Genomic DNA, 20,086 nt, shown 5'->3' with positions numbered 1-20,086 from the left:
GATTCCGATGGAATTGATTGTTGAAATATTTTTTTTTACATCGTTTATTATTAAGATTTGTACTTAAACGTAGTTTTCTTTCGGCTCTTGTATTTCTCAAAGTTTGAGACCGATATTTTATGTATAAAAAAAGTTGGAACGTTCAAAAAATTTCGAGAACTGAAATAGTGTGGTCGGTAATATAGGTATTTAGCTGTGTCACATGCCCTTAACAATCAATTCCAGCGGCATCAGCCGATAACGTTGTACACGAAAATACGAAACCTGGTGGCCACTAGACGAGGCTCTAGAGAGTTCGTATTTTCGTGTACAACGTTACCGGCTGATGCCCTTGGAATTTATTGTTAAAATATATTTTTTTACATCTTTTATTATTAAGCTTTGTACTTAAATGTAGTTTTCTTTCGGCTCTTGCATTTTCAAAGTATGAGACCGATATTTTATGTATAAAAAAACTTCGAACGTTCAAAAAATGTTGAGGTTCAGAAAAAAGATGAAATAATTTTCAGTGAAGTTTCTACCAAAATGCAGTACCTAAACGTACTTTATTGCACTCTAATACATTTCCCAAAGTTTCAGCTCGATATTTTATTTACAAAAAAAGTTCTCAGGTTCAAAAAAACATTAAGTGAACTGAAAAACTGTGGTCGGTAATATAGGTATTTAGCTGTGTCACATGCCCTTAATTCGAATAAAATAAAAAGCAATAAAAAAAAATAAGTTGAACACAATAGCAAAATTAACAGAGTGAACTTTTCTACAGATTAAATATCCAATCGGTTAAATGTAGAAATTTTTCGGAATTTTTGAAACTTTTAACTTTGCTGAACTATATTTCTGATTAAGGAAACTTCTGTACATAAATTAACTATATAGCCTCATCCAAGAGATGATAAATACTGTCGATATTTAAATACATCATAATTTATATACGAAACGAGTTTATTCCTTTTTTTATAATACACTTCTGCTCATTTAATAAGAATAAGTATTTGCTGTAAATTCACTCGAAGTTACACAACAGTCGTTTTTTAAATAACTAATACGAAGGAAAGATTGCGTAGGAGATATCTTGAAAAAGACTGATTATACGTATGTAAAAATTACAGTTTCACCTGAGTCATTTAAATACGTTTATAAGCAGCCTCGAATTCATTTGTCCTTTCTCGCGTACAAGCGAACGACGAAACCGTGGCACAGTTTGTATGTATCTGAGGTCTATTTTAAAATAAATTTAAAATCTATATATTACAAACTTACATACGCTACATACGGAAAAACTGCGACGAGCTGCGTATTTTAAAAAACTCTCTTTTTACATTAAACATTAAAGCGTTGTCAACCTATATTTCCATTTCATGCGTTCACATTACCTTAATCTTAAAAGATCTCGTAAAACCAGATATATTTTGTTCTCTCGCCAACCAAGGCTTTAAAAATTAAAGGCTGTCCATTGAATTCTAAAGTTTTAGCGGATATGAAAGTGAGAAAAGACGGAAGTGTCAACTGCTCTCATTTTTTTCGAAAATGCAATATTTCTTTCCAATATTTGGAAATTAATCTTAATCACAGCTAACAATCTTGAAATTTTTTAAAATGAAAATCTTGATATCTCCTAAGGATACTATTATATCGAGTGAGGAATAACTAAAAAAAAAAAATGCCAAAATTAAATCGTCTGTTCCTAAATAGAATAAAAAATGTAAATAATGAAGTAAAAAAAAAAAGAAACAGATGAAAAAAAGTGTTACTGTCTATTACGAAGTCTCTTATTCTCAGAATTTAACATAAATTTCCTTGCGAAATAGAATCTAAACAAATAAAATATGAGTCTTTTGAACTTTCGAAACAAAGAGCGAATGGTCATGTTATTTATGAAATGAAGAAATTGCAATTTTTATGTTCGCATTCCCTTGATTCGAAAGAGGTTTGCACAGACGATTTTTAATTAATACGATAATATCGCTATTCTCAATATACTTTTATAATCACTTCTTGAAATCGTGTTCAAGTAATAAGATAGAATAAATTTTGGTAGTCGGAACATTTTCACTGTCAAAATACTGATGCTCAAATCATACATTCGTACAAAAGAAAAAGATGTTTCTAAATTCGTGTGAAAATGCACACTTATCAGAATGCTAAAACAAGTTATAAATCAGTGAAAAATTCTCGACTCAGCGTTTTCAACTCTACAGTACCTTACAAAAAAAAAAAATAATAATAAATGCCCACGCACGATAAACAACGGAAAAGACGCGTTAAATACTCTTTAGAAAATTAAACAAACAGTTCTGAATAAAAGTAATAAAATGCGTTCCTAAACTTTGCATATAGTTTTTAAAACAAGAGTACAATCTTCCAAGAACGGTACTTTTCAAAACTGCATTCAATGCATCAATATGAACATTTTTCCCCTTCACTCAAAAATGCACGAGTAAAAACTTAAAGTAGGAACAAAAATCATCATTTTTGCTGCGTTTCGAATCAATCGAAAGGATAGAGAGAGAGAGAGAGAGAGAGAGGAAAAAAAAGTTTGAAAATAAAGGAAATCTGAAGCTTCTGAAAATAAAATAAATTATCTGAATAAATACTGGTATAGTACAAGAGCGAAAAATGTGGAATATAAAGAGCCTTTCCATTGCGTTCTCGCGAATAACGCATCTCGAGTGAGGCGTAATATTTTTGTAAATATTGCTTGTTTTCATTTAACAAATGAGTACAGCTCGCGTGGCCATTGCGAGCATTTTCATTGCACGAGCTGAGCGATGAGTCGGATTTGCTGTTACGAAAAGTCCCAGTTGGTTCTGCAGGTTGTTCAGTACGGTTCCCATGTGTTCCCTCGTCACGGGGTCGGCAGGGTCGAGATTAAGAATCGCTTCCTCCAGCCACCTATATACAAATTATTGACAATTATTACTTTTTTTAAATTATAAATATTATGACGATTCTATCAGGCCTGGGACTCATCACATAGATAAAAAATAGTGTAAATAGTGTCAAAAATGTGCAGGGTGTCCATTAGGATGGTCCTCATTTACTCTTGGTGGATTCCTTTTTTTTCGAATCCATTTGATATCAACCCCCTAGTTTGTTTGAATGACCAAAAAAATTATCACCAAATTTGAGCAAAAATTACAATGTCTACAATTAATAACAAAATCTCGTAAAATGCTTACCAGAGGCAAATTTGTTTATTAGAAAGCACGTGATGACAATTCAAAATTTTGAAAAAATTAAAGATGGCCGCCCAAATTTTGATTTTCAAACTTATTATTTCTTTGTTTCTCGGTGACGACTTTTCAGGACTAAACTAAAATGCTACATTATTGTTTTAAAAAAATATTGCGTAATATGTATGAAAGTCAAAATTTCGAAAAATTCATAATAACGGCTTATGAAACACTCAAAAAATCGTATTTTCTATGCTTTTCGTCCAAAGATCTTCAAATTTTGTAGAAAAATCAGTTGTATTGTTTCAAAGTGTACGGTTGGAAGTAGATCTCGAAATTTTCATTAAAGTAAAAATGGAGCCTCATTACTATTTTCAAAAGTTACATAACTTTTACAAATATGAAATACATTCTCGGAAAGAATTTTTGTGCTTCTCAAAATCACTTGCCTGTAAAGTTCGTAAAGCTGCAGTATACACGACATTTTTGTGTTCTTAATGAAATTCGAAAACTTTTCACCGAATAGTCAGAAATATTAATTTTTTGGTTATTTTATTAACCGGCCTTTCCAAATTTAAAACATTTTTTAAGTTTTGAGTATTCCCGAAAATGCATTTCATATTGTGTTTAAATTTGTAAAAATTGTGTTACTTTTTGAAAATAGTAATGAGGCACCATTTTTACTTTAGTGAACATTTCGAGATATACTTCCAATCATAGATTTTGTAACAATATAATTAATTTTTAATTCAAATTTGAAGATCTTTGGGAAAAAAGCACACAAAATACGATTTTTTGAGTATTTCATAAGTTTGAAAAACAAAATTTTGGGCGGCCATCTTCAATTTTTTTCAAAATGTTGAATTTTAATTGCCATTGCGTGCTTTTTAATAAATAAATCTGCCTCTTGAAAAATTTTTAGATTTTGTTATTAATTGTGGAAATTGTAAGTTTTGTTTAAATTTAGGGATCCGCCATTTCGTCAATTTAGAAAAAAAAATTCGTGTAGGTATATTTTTTTAACACAGTCTAAAAATCATAATTGTACCGAGCCAAATAATTCCAATGAAATATAAAAAAAATTAACTGCATTTGAAATGTTACGGTACTTTCCCCCATTTTAATTGCATGTTAATATTAGTCGATTTTGCTCGTTTATATAATTTTCTTGGTCATTTAAACAAAATAGGTAGACGAGACCAAGAAAAATCCAAAATCAATAAATAAGCAACAACATCGTGCCTACTTAAGCCCTGGAAATAAATTCCGTGACAATTCCAGCTTTTTTCCAGACATGATTTGTTATAGTACGGAAAAAATCAAGTTTTTAACACTTTTAGAAATAAGTTTCATATAAATAATGTTTTTTTTCAGTCTTTGTAAATGTCTAAGTGTGTAAAAATATTACTATTTATATGTAATATAAAATAACTGTTGTTTCATTTGAGAAAGTATTTTCTTCATGGTACAAGTTTCTAGGGATTCAACTAATATATTTAATTTAGAAAGTTTTGAAAGAAATAATACTGAAACATAATTAATAGATTCTTGTATTTGTACGTAAGTCCACGAATTTGAATAATTTTAAATTTCTTAATTAAGAAAAAAAGTCAAATTGTTGAATTTTCAAGTTAAAAATTAAAATTTTAAACCTACAAGTATGGACTTTTAACAAAATAGTTGAATTCGCGGTCATTTCCCGGTTCGCAAACATTTTGCAAGGTTAATGAATTTTAAAACATCGAACTCTAAAAGCTAAAAATGTTTCCATTTGAAGTAATAAAAACTGGGTTCCAAATTAAAAAACTCGAAGTGGAACTCCTGAATTTTAAACTTTTAAAGTTAAAATTTAAAACTTTTTTAATTGAATAATTTTGTATTAAAATTCTCAATAATTTTCACGTATAAAATGGAAGCTATCGACTCTTTTCAACTGAAAAACTTTTAATTAATTTCAGTTAAACTGTCAAGTTAAACATTTTAAACTTTTACAAATTGTTGAGTTCAAAGATTCAGATTCAGTTCCAAAAATATAAATCCACGCTAGAAACGTACTTAACTTAAAAGTTAAATTATTTTAATTTTAAATAGTTTTACAATCCTTAAAATGCTTCGGAATTGGATTCAAAAATTTCAGAACATAAAACATCATTCAAACAAATTTTTTTTTTTTTAACAAATTTTTTTTTTTTTAATTCTGCTGAATTAAAAAAATTTCCTTAAAATCTTCCACATTCATTTTTTATAATTTTGTAAATCTTACAAAATCTGTTTCAATATTAACTTAAAATTAACTTCTTAAAATAAGAAATAATTTTCATTTTTCTTAGGATTTTTTTTATTCTTCTAAAGCCTTTCAAAATTCTTAAAAAGCTCATGAATTTGTTATTCAAAATCTGCCAAAAATCTATATTTTGTTTTAAATTATGCCGTGGGTCATTTACACCGAATTTTTTGTGCGAATAGCCGGATTTTGTCCGCACACGGAGAAACTTCCTTTAAATTATTTCAAATTTTTTATTAATTTTTTTAAACTTCTGAATATCCCTTTAACTTACTCGAATATTTTCTAAGAATAATAGGTGTTCAATTGTTATTTATGCATAAAAATTCAACAATTTGACATAAAAATTAATTTTTTTTAAGTTGAACAATGAAAATTGTAACGCTCAAAGTTTAAATTTTTTGCTTACTATTTAACATTAATTTTTCTTTAATTGAATGGTTTAAAAATGAACTGTTTTAGGCTGAAATAATATTCGAAATTTAATAAAAACTTTTAATTATAAATATATTATTTTGTAAATATTTTAAAATTGTAAATATTTTATAAAGCTTTAATCTTAATCTTTCTTAGTTTTTAAATTGAAACATTAATTTTCAACAACAAGAAGCAAACAAATTCCCCATAAAATAGTTCAATTTTAATGGAAAGAAATTAATTTGCAACTAAAGCGAAATTTGTAACTAAAAATGAAATAGTTCACTTTTTAGTTAAAAAATAGTTTTGAACCAAAAAAAAGGAGTTTTGAACGATATACTTCAATTTACAAAGAAAAATAATGAATTTTCAAACAAGAATGTTAATTTTATACAAAAAAGTCGAGTTTTCAACTAAAACAATTTGTAACCGAAGAAATGAATTTTGCACCCAAAATAAATAAATTTGCAAACAAGAATAATTTTCCGAATAGTTTAATTTTTAACCGAAAAATGATTCTTCAACCAACAAAATTAATTGCTAAACATCAAGATTAATTTTCAACTAAAAGAGACGATTTTTTAATAAAATACATGAATTTTCAATCAAATAATTTATTTTTAAATTTAAAAAGGCGAATTTTGAATAAAAAAAGGACAGATAAATTTTCGGTTAATCAATTTTTAAAGAAAAGAATTGATTTTTACCAAAATAATGTATTTTAAACCAAAGAGATGAATCTTCAACAAATAAAATAAAATGTAATGGTTCTTATTTTAACCGAAAAATATTAAAAATTAAAGGCCGTTGAATTCAACCAAAGAGGACGAACTTTCAACAAATACATAATTTTTCGAATAAAAAAGATCAATTTTCCACCAAAATTTTTCAACAGAATAGTTAAATTGACAAATAAAGAGAAGAAACTTCAACTGATACAATTTTAATTTAAAAAATAGTTGAATACAACCAAAAATAGACGATTTTTCTGCAAAACAGTTGGTTCTTTAATTTTTGCTATAAAAAATATATAACTTTTGAAAACATCCACTCTGAAACGTTCTTTTAGTAAACAATAATATTATATTTTTGAAATTCAGAACTATGAAAAAAAAAAACAACGGAATATACTCAAAATATTCAATTTTTTCTTTTCGAACTGAATAATTAACACTTTGGCTCTATTTCACGAAATTATTACAAACTTTTATTAATAATATCTATAAAAAAAGATATTTTTCATATATTAAATTCGAATTTTCCCAGAACTCGGACAGGCGTACAGAAAAGTTTTCCGAATTAAAAAATTGCACGTACCTGTGTTTGAGTTCAGTTCGGTGACCTAGATCTGCGGACAGTTGCTGTACAAGGGACAGTATCACAGGTTGTTGTAAAATCGACTTTGGACCCTGAGGCCCCATTGGACAGGAAAATACTCGAGCAGGATCCGTTTTCTCGCAGACTAGTACCACGAGATTTAGGTCGCTTGCGCTCAGGGCTTGTTGGAATGCTGCGTTCAACTGACCTCTTTGTAAATGCGATAATACACGAGCTTGATTGTCTGCTAGTCCAGGAGCTTGTGGACCTGGTGTTGCCGCTCTAGACCTAAAAGAATACGGAATCATTTTTAGGGGCCGTAAAAAATAGTTTCATTTCTTATTTCTCCTTCAAGTTTATCTTTCTCACTTTCAGGGTGGCCGTTTTAATAAAAAAAAAAAATAAAAAAAAAAAAACCCTGTTCCATTCCAAGCAATAAAAACTGAACTGCAAATGAAAGCATTCAAAGTGAAACTCTTGAATTTTAAACTTAAAAAATTGATTCATTCAAAAATTTTGTATTTAAATGATCAATAATTTACACGTTTAAAATGGAAGCTACTAACACTTTTTAACTGAACAATTTTAAATTAAATGCAGTTAAATCGCCAGATTCAAAATTTTGAACTTTTATAAATTGTAGAGTTCGAAGATTCAGATTCAGTTCCAAAAATGTAAGTCCACATTATCATCTTTAATGCTCTACATTAAAGAATCAATAAATGAATTTAAAAATGTTCCAATTTAAACCATTTTAAGCAATTTGAAATTCTAATTCCACCTCAGAATTAGATAAAAATCGAAAATTCCCTGTCCAAATTCAGAATTTTTATTCTTTTCGAAAATTCTCCATTTCAAATAATTATAAGAATTATAATTTTTTTTTAAATTCCCTGTTCCAATTCATGATTTAATTTTTGTTTTAAATATCTCCTTTCAACAACAAATAACAATTTTCTTTGAAAAATTCAATTTTCCATTGTTAATTGTTATTCTCCTGGATGAATTTCAATTCCAGCTCAAAATTGGTTCAAAATTTAACATTTCCAGTTCAAATCCCGAATCTCAATTCTTCAAGAAAATTCTTCATTTCAACTCAGAAATAAATTTTTTTTAAATCCCTGTTAAAATGAACAATTTCCATTCTTTTTGGAAATTCTCCAATTCAAATAAGAATGATAATTTTTGAGTGAAAATCACTGTTTAAATTCATCATATAAATTTGGTTCGAAAATACCTCGTTTCAACTGAAAATTATCATTTTGTTTAAAAAATTGTAATTTCCCTTCGGAATTGTTTAAAAATTGAAAACTCCTTGTTCAAATCGGTAGTTTTAATACTTTTCGAAAATATTCCGTAGAATTAGAATTCATGCTTTTAAAAAATTCCCTGTTCCAGCTCAGAATTTAAGAAAATTTTTTAATTCCCTGTTCCAAGACAAATTATAATTCCTTTGGATAAATACCAGTTTCAACTCCGAATTTAAAAAAAAAATTGAAAATTCCCTGTTCCAATTAAAAGTTAAATTATTTCTATTTTAAATAGTTTAAAAATACTCAAAATTCTTCGAATTTTATTTCCAAATCTTGAAATATTTAGATGTTTTACATTTTTTCAAATTATTATTTTTTTAATTCTGCAAAACTAAATAAGTTTTCTTAAACTCTTCCACATTAAATTTTGAAAATTCCTAGGAAATGTTTGTTATTCTTCTAAAGCCTGTCAAAATTCTTATGAAGCTTCTAAATTTTTTGTTTGAAATCTGCCAAAATATATATTTTGTTTCAAATTAGGCCTCGGGCTTTTTGCACCGAAATTTTGATACGAACAGTCGGATTTTGTCGGCATTCGTACACATTTCGTTTGAACTAATTGAAATCATTTCAAATTTTAAAGTAATTTTGATGGTTTTCAAATCTTTGAAATATCTCTTCAAGTTAATCGGATTTTTTCCAAGAATAACAGATGTTCAATTTTTATTCATACAACAAAATTCAACAAGTTGACTTAACAATTAATTTTAGTTAAATCGAGCAATTAAAATTATAACGTTCAAAGTTTTTTTTTTAGTTTTGAATATTTAATTTATAATTACTGAATTTAAATGAACAGTCAAATATTTCTAAATATTAAGTAACTGTTCTTTTTCCTATTTGAAAAATTTCAAATTGCATGGTTTAAGAATGGAATATTATAGAATAAAATTATATTTGAAATTTAATAAAATACTTTATTATAAATATATTATTTTGACGTTACTTTAAAATTAAAAATAGTTTATAAAGTTTTAATACGGCGTTTACAATTGTTTAATTAATAAGACTTTCCAATTGAAACAGTTTAATTTTTAACGATAAAATCTGGACATTTTAAAATTGTGAACTGATATCGAATGCAATCAATCAATATAAAGTACAATTAATTATTATTTACTTTTTAAATTTCAAAGTACAATTCAATTTAAAAAATCCTTAAATAATTTATATTCACAGTTGGTCCACTAAAAATGTCTTTTATCAAAAATCTTCGATGTTTAACGCTTTTGATTTTCAATTGTTCAAGTCTTATAAATGAGCATTTTTAAATTATTTAAATTGAAATGTAAGTTAAAAAATTAAAAATCTAAAATGGAAAATTTTTAAAGTGAAAGGTTTTCGAATTACGCATTCTAAACTGAATTGAAAAAGATCACAATTAAACTAATTATTTAAAAAACGTTTAAAATCAAAGTTTCAAGGATTTTTTTCCTACAAATTTGTAAAATTTCAGGTCAAAAAATAAATTGAAGGTCAATTCCCGGTTTCATAAGTTTCACAGTCCAGAGACTACCCTGCGCTTTCGCATAAAAAATCATTTTTATTCTTACCGAGCACCGGAGATGTCAGAGAGGTGATGAGTAAGATTTTCCCGAACAGAGTCGCGAACCGTTCTCAGCATCCCTTCTTGCAAAACGGACAATCCTCTCGTCAGTCCAGTGTGTATCTCTTCTTTAACTATTGCCACCAGAGCTTCACTCTTCTGATCATTCCGCTTCTGGCATTGTCTTTCCACCACAGTGTCCACATTTTGCAAATCTGAAAATTCAAGAATTTCAAAATGTAGTTCTTGAAATATTTTGTACTCAACACTTAACTTTGAAATTAGCATTTCAGGGATCACAACAGCTCGGTAGTTCAATTTTAGGTAAGAAGAGCCTTCTAACAGTATCGCCTTTCCTTTAGCAAGTTTTCTAGTCATTTTTGTAATTTAAAAATTGATAAAAATCTGCTAGACACTTCAGCACTTTCGTCTATTGATTTTTTCTTTCTATTTCTATTGAAATATAGATAAAAACAGAATTGAAAAATGATAATGTTTGAATATGAGCTTAAAGGATATTCTAGAATTGTAAGTATTTCTGTTATTTTTTATTTTTTTCACACTGATCCATTTTGATGATATTTACAATTGAAAATTCGGAAACTCATTTAATTTGGAATATTTACCATTTGAAATTTTGAACATTTTTTTGAAATAAGTGAATCTTAAAGACTCGAAATTGGAATTGCTTCAATTTGTAATGTGCATAATTGAAAATGAGTTACTAAAAAAAATTTTTTAGTGGAAATAGTTCAATTAAAAGGAATAAAAAAAAATGAAATTACTAGAAAGTTCGCTCATTAATATTCTGACGTTTCAGCTATCATTGCCTGCCTTTTTCAGAGACACTGTGCTTATTTTCTTGTAAAAACAATAATATTCAATTTTGGAGTCAAACATCATGTCAATAGTTAAGAGTCAATTTTTAAAATAATACTGATGTGTTTCACGAATTAAAATTAAAATATACAAAATCGTGTCAGACAAAAGCCTAAAAAAAATTGCAGAGGCTTTTTCAATGAAAAACTACATCTTAAGGGCATGTGACACAGCTATATACCTATATTACCGACCTCACTTTTTCAGTTCACTGAATGTTTTTTTGAATCTAAGAACTTTTTTTGTAGATAAAATATCGAGCTGAAACTTTGGAAAATGTATTAGAGAACAATAAAGTGCGTTTAGGTACTGCATTTTGGTAGGAACTTCACTGAAAATTATTTCATATTTTTTCTGAACCTCGACATTTTTTGAACGTTTGAACTTTTTTCATACATAAAATATCGGTCTCAAATTTTGAAAAATGTAACAGCCGAAAGAAAACTACGTTTAAGTACAAGGCTTAATAATAAAAGATGTAAAAAAATGTACAACGTTACTGGCTGATGCCGATGGAATTGATAGTTGAAATATATTTTTTTTACATCTTTTATTATTAAGATTTGTACTTAAACGTAGTTTTCTTTCGGATCTTGCCTTTCTCAAAGTTTGAGACCGACATTTTATGTATAAAAAAAGTTCGAACGTTCAAAAAATGTTGAGGTTCAGAAAAAAGATGAAATAATTTCCAGTGAAGTTCCTACCAAAATGCAGTACCTAAACGTACTTTATTGTACTCTAATACATTTTCCAAAGTTTCAGCTCGATATTTTATTTACAAAAAAAGTTCTTAGATTCAAAAAAAGTGAGGTCGGTAATATATGTATTTAGCTGTGACACATGCCCTTAATTGATGAAAAAATAAAATCTTTAGAATGTTTTTGGACAACGGCGAACATATGACAAAGTAAATAAATAAATAAATCACGATTTCTTATTTAAGTTTTGTGTATATTTACAATTTAAACCTCTTCAATTTCCAAAATTTAAATTTGTTAAAGTTCCAATTGAAAATTTTTAAATTATGAACATACAGAATTGAAAATTATTCAATTTTCAAAATTTACATTTTAAAATTCTTCAATTCTTAAAATTTTATAATGAACATTCATTACTTTGGAAAATTTATAGTTCAAAATGATGTAATTTTGAACCTGTTTTTTTTTTTTAAATATATAGTTCAATTTGAAGATTTACGAATGAAATTTTTTCAATTGTGAATACTTGTTTGGAATAGCTAACTTTCAGACTAGAGATTTAATAATCTTCAAATTTTTACTATTTAAATGGAACATTAATTAATTTAGAATATTAATAGTGTAAAATAATATCACTTTTGATCTTTTCAAGATTTGTAATTGAAAATTCTTCAATTGGGAATAGTAAAAATGACAGTGCTGATTATTTTTGGAAAATTCTTATAATTTACACTTGAAATCGCAGAATCTGTCGGGGACGGAATGTTATTTTTTAGAGAAAATTAGGAAATACATATTTATCCGATTCCCCAAAAAAAAAAAAAATTAAGTTGCGCGTGTTTGAATGTTGTGCTTTGTTCGAAAAAAATTTTTTTTTCTTTGAACGTGATCTAATTGAGATATTTATTATTTTCTTCTTGAATCTAATACCTATCATTTTAAATTAACAGAATATCAGCGGTGTTTCTGAAAATATTAAAAATCGAATATCTCAAAAAACGCACCTTTAAATTGTTTGCCTTTTTTTTGAACTTGTACTTTGATAATGAAGATATCTTGTAAATTTGATGCTTGCTAAATCACTTTTGTAGCCAGGAGAATTATTTTTTCTTACAATCAAATTTTCTACTTTTTCTTAGAAACGATGACAGATAAGAAAAAAGTGTACGACAAAAATTCAAAAATTATATATTTTTTTGAATAAGAAAAATTCTGTTAGCCTCAAAAATGGCTTGGCTTGCATGATACTGATAAGCCCTTCTCTTATTAGTGGAAACTTTTTAAAAAATATTTAGAAGAATAAAAAAGGTGGGGTTTTTCAGAAAATATATTTTTTTCATGTTCTCAAAATGTGGAGAAAATAATAAAAAAGATTTTGTTGAAACCCGTACCTTTATTATTTTCCTATATACTTTTGAAAAGTTTCTATTAATACCAGAAAGGCACCTTATAAGTATCGTGACGGCTAAACCATTTTTGAGGCCGGGAAAATTCTTTTTTTTCCCCTAAAAACGTAATTCTTGAATTTTTCTCGTAAACTGAAAAATATCGGAAAAGAATGTATTAAAAAGGAAGCTTTGCAGGAACTTAACTCTTTTTCAAAGCTTCTTGTTTACTAATACAGGGTGATCGTTTTAATCAAAGAACAAAATTCCCGGCCATTTTCTAAATGGCTAAACAGTAATACAGTAAATACACATTGAAAGTGGAGCTCTTGAATTTTTAACTTTTAAAATTGAAGTTTAAAGGTTTTTAAATTCAAAATTTTTCCATTGAATTGCTAAATAATTTACACGTATAAACTGGAAAGTACTAATACTTTTTAACTGAATAATTTAAAGTTTAATGAATTTAAAGTACAATATTAAGAATTTTTAACTTTCATAAATTAAAGACATCAAAGATTTAGATTAAGTTCCAAAAATATCAATACAGGTTAACATTTCTAATACTCTAAATTAAAGAATCAATCAATTAACTTTAAAAATTGTCAACATTATATTATTTAGCTCTTTTAGGCCATTATATGTTTAAAAATTAAAATTTGTATCGACTTAAAAGTTCTTAAAATAGAATTAAAATTATTTTCATTTTAAATAGTTTAAGCATCCTTGAAAAACTTTAAAATTGCATTTCAAAATCTTGTGAATTCTAGAAGTAGTTTTAAATTTTTTCAAAACTACTCAACAACTTTAAAAATTAATTGAATTTTTCCTACTCATTTTAGAAAATCCTGCGAATTAAAAAAAATGTCCTTAAAATTTGGATTTCTAAATAACAATTGAACACTTATTATTTTTAGAAACAATTAGAGTAATTTTAAGAGATATTTAGAAGTTTCAAAAAGATAAAAAAATTAATTTAGAACTTGAAATTATTTCAAATGATTTTAACAAAGTGTGTTTACCCAAAAAATTTGTTTATTCGTAACGAAATTTCGATGCAAATACTCACAACCTAATTTAAAACAAAATGTAGATTTTTGAAGGTTAAAAAAAATTTATAGGCTTTTTTAAAATTGTGAAAGGCTTCAAACGAAAAAAAAACACATTTTTTTTTAATTCCTAGGAAAATTGAAAATGATTCTTTATTTTGAAAAACTATTTTAACAGAATATTCAAAAATATTTCAAGAGAATTTCAATTTTATTAAAAACGACCCGAGAAGAATTTAAGGATTTAAACATTTTTTTAAAAGCTTTTCTAAAAATTGTAGGAAAAATTTTATTCACTTTTAAAATATGTTTAGAATTTCTGAAAGATTTTTTCCCAAACTTCGTTTAAATTACTTGATATCATTTTAAGTTTTAAATTAATTTTACATCTTTTCAAAACTTCTGAATATCTCTTAAAATTACTCACATTTTTGTACAAATAATACGTGTTCAATTATTATTTATAAAAAAAAATTCAACAATCTCGCTTACAAATTAAACACTTTATTAAGTATAACAGTAAAAATTTCGACGTTAAAATGTTAAAAGCTTTTCGAAATATTACAAATTCAAAGCTTTCTATGTCAAAAAATTAAGTTTCATATTGTTTACTTTTAAATATTTGTCTTCAATTTAGTCGTCTTAAATTATAAGTCAAATATTGCTAAATATTAAATAATTATCCTTTTTCTAAATAATTGTTTTTTTTAAATTGAATGGGTTAAAAATTGAATAATTTAGACTGAAACAATATTTTAAATTTAATAAAAGCCTGTAATTACGAATTAATTATGAATCTGGAAATTCTTTAACTTTCAACGGATTTAGAATCGTTTTATCAAATCACTTATTGTTCAGTTTTTAATACTCAAAGTACAGATCCATTTTAAAAATCATTTATTTATATTTACATTTGATAAAATAAAACTGTTTTTAATCAAAAAATTTCAACTTGAAAAGTTTTTAATTTTTAATTGTTTAAGTCTTCAAGACTGCACGTTAAAATTCTTTAAATAAAAATTATAAGCTTAAAAAAAATCTAAAATAGAGAATTTTTCAGGTAAAAGATTTTCGAATTACGCACTATAAACTGAATAATATCATAATTGAAAGAGATATCATTTCAAATAATTATTGTTAAAACTGTTAAAATCGAACTTGGACAGATTTTTCTTCTGAAAATTTGTCAAATTCCCGGTCAAGAAATAAATTCACTGTTATTTCCCGGTTTTCCCGGTCTCAGAAAATTCCCGGTCCAACGGCCACCCTGTAATATCTTAAATTTATGTTCATGAATCTCAGAGAATAAATAGAACCTTGCTGAAGAGGGACAAAAGGCGGAAAATCGTGTCAAAATTCTCTATCTTCTGTGTTTTTTTTTTCTTTCCAAATTTAAGGGAAAAGGAAGATTAATTGGAAAAAACGACAGAATATGATCCCTGGGATTTTGTTTTGAAATTTACTACTTACACTCTCTCGTGCCCCTGACAAAGGTGTCTTGAATTTGCCTAAACATCGCCTGGCAAGCTTTCTCCATGCCAGGTAGAAGAGTATTCGTGAATGTTTCTTTGAAAAGGACCTCGAGAACAGGTTTAGCAGCATTCGCAGCTACCGCAGCAATCGTATCCCTCATGTGAGGTCCGGTGATCAACTGATTCAAATTCGCTTTCACAAGTTCGTCCATTTTCACTGCGTCTAGTCTGAGTTGATTCTTCAAAGGTTCTATCGCATCTTGACAAACTTGCGGCAAAGTCGCTTCGATATTGTCTTTGATCGATTTCTCCAAGTTAGTCAGGAATTCGTGCTGTCTCGCCATGTGACCATAGAGCGTTTGTTCTACGTTGGCGGCTTGCTGCTGAGTTGCTCTAGCGACTGCCGCTTCCACTCGATTGCCCAAGGGAGTCTCGCTTCTCAATCTCGAAATCTCCAACCGCAATTCCGTGAGTTCTTGTCGCTGATCTTGCACGATTTGAAGCATCGAATCGAATTTGTCGACGAGGGAAACGATTTTACATTCGTTGAGAAGACGCCACTTGATCTCATCGTCGGAAAGCATCACAGACTTTATTTCATTCGGGTCAAGAGTCATTTGCACCATCGACTCCTCCTTGACAAACTCCTTCGTCTCCTGCATTGGACAAATATTGACATCCTTCAACAGTGCCATTGAAATGTCTGGCCAGTTTGGATCCTCATTCGTCGGCAGATCGTCATCCTTGTTATCACCTTCGCCTTCCTCTGGCTCAGCGAGTGAAAGAATTTCCCTGACTTCTCGGGAAGGACTACTTCCGCCACTAGGCAGAGCTTGTTCCTCCATTTCACTGGTTGCCAAGGGTGGCTCGGCAGCATTTAAAGCGTGTACGGCTTGTGCCAGGGAAGGACTCGCTGAAAGCACATTTCCCAATTCTGGACTATTGGCACTCGAGTCCAAAGCATTTTCCTTCTTTGCCGGCGAACTGAACGCATCCGGAGTCATAAGGTTCAATCCCGAGGTGTGATTCGACGCTTCAAGCGCTGTTGAAACGGTATGTTCCTCTTCGCTGTTGACGTCGACGAGGCCGTTGTGATTTACGGTTCCGATTTCTGGAAGGTCTTCGGAATAATCGAGGGAATCGTGGGTGAGGGTGTCCATCAGGCAAGTTCCGCTCACTTGCATGGCTGGCCTAAATGCAACATGGCACTCTTGAAGTGACTTGGGCTGAACGAGATACATTCTAATGACGAGCTGGTCTTCATTCTCGTCATCACCAGGGCACAAATCTTCGAGTGACTCTCCTGTGGGCCTCACTCTTCTCTGTCCAGCGTCTACAATTGCGAAACTAAGAATTGGATATGGCAGGAGGAATTCCGATATTGTGTTGATACACGCTATCGCTTCGCCACTGTCTTTCGCCAAACTCAGTATATACAAAACCCTATTGTAGATGTCGGACAAAAGGAGATATCCGGCACTCAGATCCAGACCAGCTTTCAAAACAGGTGCCTTGCCTGATGTGGGTCCAGGTGCAAACTTGATAGTTTGTAAACAAGACCAAAGTTCGCAGGACCAAAGTTTTAATTCTGTGTTGTTGTCGCAGCCAGTTATCGCGAACCTCCAGAATTGAGCACTGCTTAAAGAAAATATCTTGGTGATTTCAATTTTTCAATCTATAGGATAAGATTACTGGCTCTAATTTTTTTATTATTATTAATAACAAAACAGGGGCGGACTGGCGTGGGACTAGAATCAGTAAAATCACCGCCCACAGCGGCGCTTGAAATTGGCAAAATAAATAAAAGTCCATAAAATCTTGGAAATTCTGTGAAAATCTTTCAAATCTTGTAACATTTTTTGATATCCCTTAGAATATTATAAAATCATATCAAGTCTTTAAAATTATTTGAAATTCCATAAGATCCATGGAAAACATTATAAAAGGTTTAGACATTTCTTTTAGATCTATCAAAATCCCTTAAAAATACATTGAAATCCCATACAAATTTTTCGACATTCTTTAAATGTCCCTTGAATTCATCAAAAATACTCTGACACGTTTTAAATCCTATGAATTCCTTCAAAATCCTTATATAGTGTAGGAAATTCTTTACAATCCAATACGATTTTTCGTAAGTACCGTAACATTCCTTAACAAATTTTGAAATAATATTAAATCCCCTATTAAATTCTTGTAAAATTTCTTGAAATTTTATGCACTTGCTTGAAAGGTGTTGAAATACTTGGCCCTATAAAAATCTTGAAAATCTACCGAACTTCTAGGGAATTCTTAAAAATTGCACATTCGTTTAATTCCTTAAAATTATTAAAATCCTTGAAAATTCATTGAAATTTTATCATGTCCTGAAAATTCATTAAAATTGTTAAAATAGCTCCAAATAGTTTAAAACCTTTTACATCTTTTGAATTTTTTTCAGTTCTTGAAAATTTCTTGAAATCTTTTAATACCCAAAAATCCGTTCAAATGCTTAAAATCTTGTAAAAATTCCTAAGGATCTTTTAAAATATCAAAAATCTTTAAAATTCTTTAAGATTTTTTGAAAGATCTTAAAATATTTGAAAATTGCTTCAAAAACATTTAAATTGTTTGAAATTTCTCAATTAACGCGAATGGATTCTTTGATTCCCCAAATAATGGTTTGAAATATCTTCATATCGCTTTAAATAATATTAATCCTTCTAATAAATTCTTGTGAAATTCCTTGACATATTTAAAATTCTTTAAAAAGTGTGAAACCTAGCGTTTCTTAAAATAATTTAAACCCTTGAAAATTTTATTAATTCCCTTGAAAGGTCTTAAAAGCCTTTGCCCCATAAAATCCTTCCACATCTACCAAAATTCTAGAAAATTCTTTAAAACTGCACATTTTTCCTAATTCCTTAGAATTATTGGAAACTCATTGGAATCATTAAAAATATCCTAAAATTTTTCAAATTCTTTGAAATCTTAAAAAATTTGGTAAAGTTCCTGAAAATTTCTTGGAATTTTTTAATACCAAAAAATCCTTGGAAATTCTATGAATTCTCTTGAAAGGTGTTGAAATCCTTGACTCTATAAAATCCTTCCAAATTTACTGAAATTCTTTAAAACCGCATAATTTTGTTCAATCCTTCAAATTTTGTAAATCCTTGGGAATCCCTTCAAATTCTTGAATGCCATTACAAATTCTTTTGAATATTTTAAAACATCCCAAATATTTCAAATTTTTGATAATCTTTGAATTCTTTAAAACCTTAACATTTCTTAAAATCTTTAAAATAACATTAAATCACCTACAAAAAAATATCAAATAATGTTAAATCCCCTAATTAAATTTTGGGAAATTCTTTAAAATGTTTAAAATTCCTCAAAATATTTCAAAACCAAAATTCCTTAAAATTGTTTCAATCCTGGAAATTCACTGACATTTGTGAAATGTCTTAAAAATTTGTTTGGATTCTTTTAGAATACTCTAAAATATTTCCAATCCATTGTAAGTTTTAGAAATACCTTTATATTTTTAATTTCTTTAAATCTTTTTAAATGCCCAAAACTCGTTTGAAATCCCTTCAAATTCTTGGAATCTACTCAAAGTTCCTTGGAATCTTTCAAAATACCCCAAACCTTTAAAAGTTTTAAAATTCTAAAAAAAATGGTAAATAACATGTAATATTTGAAAATCTTTTCGACATTTTTTAAATCGTTTAAAATTTTTCAACTCTAGTGAATAAATTATTTTAATTCTCATACCACTTTTTAAAATCTCGTAGTATCGCTTGAAATCTTTGAAGTAATATTAAATCCCTCAATAAATTCTTGGAAAATTAATTAAATTACTTTGAAATATTTAGATTTATTTTAAATTCCTTAAACCGCTTGAAACCTAACATTCCTTAAAATTATTTAAATACTAGAAAATTAATTGCAATTTTTTAAATGTCTTGAAAATTTCTTGGGATCTTTTATAATACCCTAAAATATTTCAAATCCTTGGAGATTTTTCGATTTTTTTAATTTCATAGAATCTTTTAAAATACCAAAAAATCCTTTGAAATCCCTTTAAATTTGTGAAATCTACTAAAAGTTCCTCGGAATATTTTTAAATATCCCAAAGCTTTAAAATTCTAAAAAAATGGCAAATAATTTGAAATATTTAAAAACCTGTTTGAAATATTTTAAATCGTCTAAAATTGTTTAACTCTAGTGAATAAACTATTTTAAATCTCATACAATTTTTTCAAATCTCTTATAGCTTGAAACTTTTGAAATAATATTAAAGATTTTCATTTATTCTTGTGAATTGCCCTGAATTTCCTTCAAATCTTTAAAGTGGTTTAAAAATCCTTAATAAGTTTGAAAGTTTAATTACTTAAAATACTTCAAATCCTTGGAAATTACATAAATTCCCTTAAGGGCATGTGACACAGCTAAATACCTATATTACCGAACACAGTTTTTCAGTTTACTGAATGTTTTTTTGAACCTCAGAACTTTTTTTGTAAATAAAATATCGAGCTGAAACTTTGGGAAATGTATTAGAGTACAATAAA

The 20,086-nt window shown here is 28.0% G+C and overlaps 1 protein-coding gene across 2 annotated transcripts in view; it reads right to left on the bottom strand.

Moving 5' to 3' along the window:
* Positions 1 to 924: 924 nt before the first annotated feature.
* LOC117174355 (enhancer of mRNA-decapping protein 4) overlaps positions 925 to 20,086 on the bottom strand; it is a 32,201-nt gene continuing 13,039 nt past the window's right edge. The window contains exons 6-9 of one of the 2 annotated variants that reach the window (XM_033363410.1): positions 15,532 to 17,171; positions 10,058 to 10,265; positions 7,192 to 7,479; positions 925 to 2,892 (exon numbers count right to left, since the gene is read on the bottom strand). In XM_033363410.1, the coding sequence (XP_033219301.1) occupies positions 2,709 to 2,892; positions 7,192 to 7,479; positions 10,058 to 10,265; positions 15,532 to 17,171 (2,320 nt within the window). In that variant the 3' untranslated portion in view covers positions 925 to 2,708. The remainder of the gene's footprint in view (positions 2,893 to 7,191; positions 7,480 to 10,057; positions 10,266 to 15,531; positions 17,172 to 20,086) is intronic. The other variant, XM_033363411.1, reaches the window with a different exon arrangement.

Source organism: Belonocnema kinseyi, chromosome 6 (assembly GCF_010883055.1).
Source record: "Belonocnema kinseyi isolate 2016_QV_RU_SX_M_011 chromosome 6, B_treatae_v1, whole genome shotgun sequence".
Lineage (NCBI taxonomy): Eukaryota > Metazoa > Arthropoda > Insecta > Hymenoptera > Cynipidae > Belonocnema > Belonocnema kinseyi.
Note: the sequence above shows the minus strand (reverse complement) of the source record. Positions and strands in the feature narration are given on the sequence as shown.